This window comes from Arachis duranensis, chromosome 5, assembly GCF_000817695.3.
Source record: "Arachis duranensis cultivar V14167 chromosome 5, aradu.V14167.gnm2.J7QH, whole genome shotgun sequence".
Lineage (NCBI taxonomy): Eukaryota > Viridiplantae > Streptophyta > Magnoliopsida > Fabales > Fabaceae > Arachis > Arachis duranensis.
Window position 1 is genome coordinate 91,034,985 of NC_029776.3, and position 3,605 is coordinate 91,038,589.

The 3,605-nt window shown below is 29.5% G+C and overlaps 1 protein-coding gene across 1 annotated transcript in view; it reads left to right on the top strand.

Annotated features, from left to right (window-relative positions):
• The first annotated feature begins 2,960 nt into the window (after positions 1-2,960).
• The window catches only part of LOC107490432 (cytochrome P450 CYP736A12-like), a 20,624-nt gene continuing 19,979 nt past the window's right edge, over positions 2,961-3,605 (top strand). Inside the window, exon 1 of the mRNA XM_016111212.3 lies at positions 2,961-3,304. Coding sequence (XP_015966698.1) covers positions 2,984-3,304 — 321 coding nt within the window. The 5' untranslated portion in view covers positions 2,961-2,983. The remainder of the gene's footprint in view (positions 3,305-3,605) is intronic.

The window sequence follows — 3,605 nt, forward strand, 5'->3', positions numbered from 1 at the left end:
CAGAGGCTACTACACAGAGTCCATACACGCTGTAGAAGAAGAAAATGCAAGAACGACAAAATAGACTAACCCCTATTCTCCATCCTCAAACCATAAGACTCAAACAAAAAATACCAAACGACTTCACATAATGTATGTGTCCTTTTTAAAAAAATCCCTAACCCAGGTTCTACCTATCTTTTACCACAGTTAAGTAATCAATGATCACGATTACAAATTCTTTACTTTCAGATTCCATCAGAACTATTCATTTAAATACCACACAAACTGGTTATAATCACCTTGGTAAATAGAAAAATAACTGCAGGTTATAGCTACCTCCATCACCTCATTTACTATCTGTATTAAATATTATTCTTTTCTATTTCATTTACTTTGTACCAATTAATTATTATTCATTCCATTTACTCAAATCAAACTAACAATTATAAGTCAGATTCAATCCAAACAACTCGACAATTATACGTCAGAATAACTCCAATAAAATTTTTATCTATAAGTCGGATTCAATCCAAACAACTTGACACTTATACGTCGGAATAACTCCAATCAAATTTGCATCTATAAGTTGGAATCAGTCAGAAAACAAGCCGCTACATACCAACACATTTTTTTCAAAAAAATATTTTATTCTCCAAGCCATCAAATCAAACTTGGGGTTTATCCTCGTTATTTAACCATTATTCCTAATTATTCTCAAATTTCTTTTACTTTATTGTTCACCTAAAGCTATTTTCAAGCATAACTATCTTTTTTCAATAAACAACAAGTTGAGTTTAGGGGTTACTATCATTACTATCACTATTCCGAGCTATATTTATTATTACCATTCTGATTTATAGCACCATAAAAACTCATAAGCTCAACCCGTCATATTGAAAAATACCACAGGTCAAGCTTGGGGTTGTGATCCGGTAGTTATAACCCAGTTAAACTATGCCTATAAATCAGAATCTAAACCCAATAACAAATGTGATTTATCTTCAGTTAGAGAGAATCTCGCTGATAACAACCCACTCAGAAACAAACTCAAATGATGACCGAAAGATTAGGCAGATATCTCAACCTCTCTGAAGACATAACATTCTATAAATACCAAACCCCAACTTCGTAATAGGTACGCTACTCACTCTGGGTAACATTATACTCATTTTCTATTCTTAGTAACTTGAGCATCGGAGTGTCTATGCATGTGTTTGCCGCCGCTGTTTCTCGATCTTGAAGTTGACGTATACCTCATCTGTCTCAGGTGAAGGTAGCTCAATCCTTGAACAGGATGAGTTATACACCATCCGAGGCTTACCACGTTGAACGTTTGGCCCCCCACTGTGGGGTCAAGTTTACTTAACCTCACTATCGTCTTTTCTATCTCATTAGCTACCCTCTTTTGCAGGTATTAATAATGGTAGAAAAGCAAAACAATCCACCTCCTCAACTCCTTACTATAGCCGAAATATTAGTGATCAAGGAATCATTGAAAGCAAAAATTCAAAGGTTAATAGAACTTGGCGCAGGATAATCATGAAGACCTGACACTTTTTTAATTTATCGTTTTTGTGAGTTGGACACATTTTAGACATGACACATATGTTTGACATGCGTATTTTCTGTATCTAATTGTGTCTTAAGAAAAAATTTAAAAAATTTTTGGATACATTTGCACACATCTAAATACCATCACGTGTTAATATGTTCATCCTTATTCTTAATATGTATTCTTAATGAATTTAGAAAGAGTATATATTATTAAATATTATATATTCGTATTTTATAAAAATTTTAAATTTATATACCTACATATATATCTCATATTATATTGTGTTTTGTGTCCGCATCCAGTTTCTCGACATCACATGGGATCATCAATAGGGTTTAAAATATACAGAAATCCATATTTTACACCGACAAATATAAATGTGTCTGAGTCGAACATGAATAATTAAATTGAAGCAATAAATCGTAGGTGCTCCATGAGTTTTAAGCTACAACACTACCTTTTTCAACTAAATCGTGGTATATCAGTATATGTATGTATGGGGATTAGTTAAACTTTTCGAAGAACTTAAAACCTAAGGTGAAACAACGATTTACACATAGATCCAGTTAATATGAATTCTGGATAATGTCCTAGTTTTACATTTTAATTTAAAACCTCTATAAATTCTACAATTTATATTAAAAGTGAAGGAATAAAATTATAATTATTTTAATTTTAAGATAATCAAATAATTTTAGTATTATAATAATAATTTAAATAAATAAATTATCCTTGGAATAATGAAATTTATAACTTGATTTAATAATGATAAAGTTAGTGCATATGTAATGTACAAATAAATAATAATATTATAAAATAAAATAAATTAAAAGGATAATGAAACTTTATATCAACCTAATCTTAAAATAAAAAATTTCAGGTAAAAGAAAACGGCACACTACCACAATGCTCAGATACGTACCTAAGAATAAGAAAATTCTGTTATGAGAACCGTCATCTGATCTACTTATATATAATTATAAAAAAATATTATTTATATATTAAAATTAATTATTAATATATTTATATATAAATATATGTATTATTTAAATTTTTTTTACCAAAAATAAGAAGACTCGAATCTCCAATTTCTTATATGACTATAGAAAGATTATGTCATTTGAGTTATAATTCATTGACTTATTTAATTTATTAAAAATGTGAAATGTTGATTATAATATTAATTGTGCAATATTAGTTTTATATTTTATACTAATAACTAATTTTAATAATTAATTTTATTGTACAATTAACAATAATATAATTTAAAGGAAGAGGGTCAAACAACATAAAATATTAAAATGGTCAAAATAAGGCAGAGTTGGGTCCTCTACGCACGTTACTAGCTATATCCACCATTCCACCCTATTTAATTAGCAGCGATCCAATTGCCGATTCCAACCCCCGAAAAGAAAAAGGTTACACAAAAAACTCAAAGATCCAGAAATGCTACAAGTAATAGCTATCCCTGCAGCAATTCTCCTTGTGATATTCACATTCATCATTCTATCACCGTTTGTGTTGAATCACGCAAATGGGAGTACTAAAAAACTGCCACCGGGTCCAAAGCCTTTACCAATTATTGGTAACCTTCACATCTTAGGAAAACTCCCACACCGCACCCTTGCGGCTCTTGCCACTAAATATGGACCCATAATGTCCCTAAAGTTAGGACAACTCCCGGTGGTTGTGGTTTCCTCTCCAGAAGTTGCTGAGCTCGTTTTGAAAACTCACGACTTGGTTTTTGCAAACCGGCCTAAGCTTCAGGTCAGCTATAAAAATAAAAAGTTTATAAAAAAAAATAGTTAGATTATTAAGAATTTTATATATTATTGATCAAAATTTTTGAATTTCAATAGGATATGAGTTGGCTTTTTTATTAAAATAATTTTTTATTTTCTATTTTAAATTAGAAATGTAATAGGAGAACAATTTATTGTTTTTTAGTAATTAATATTTAAAAGTGTGGACTAAAACATGTTGTTAGATTACTAAATTAAAAAAATTATATTAATGACTAAAAAAGATGCTCAAAAATAATAAATTTTTATTAATCTTTTAATATATT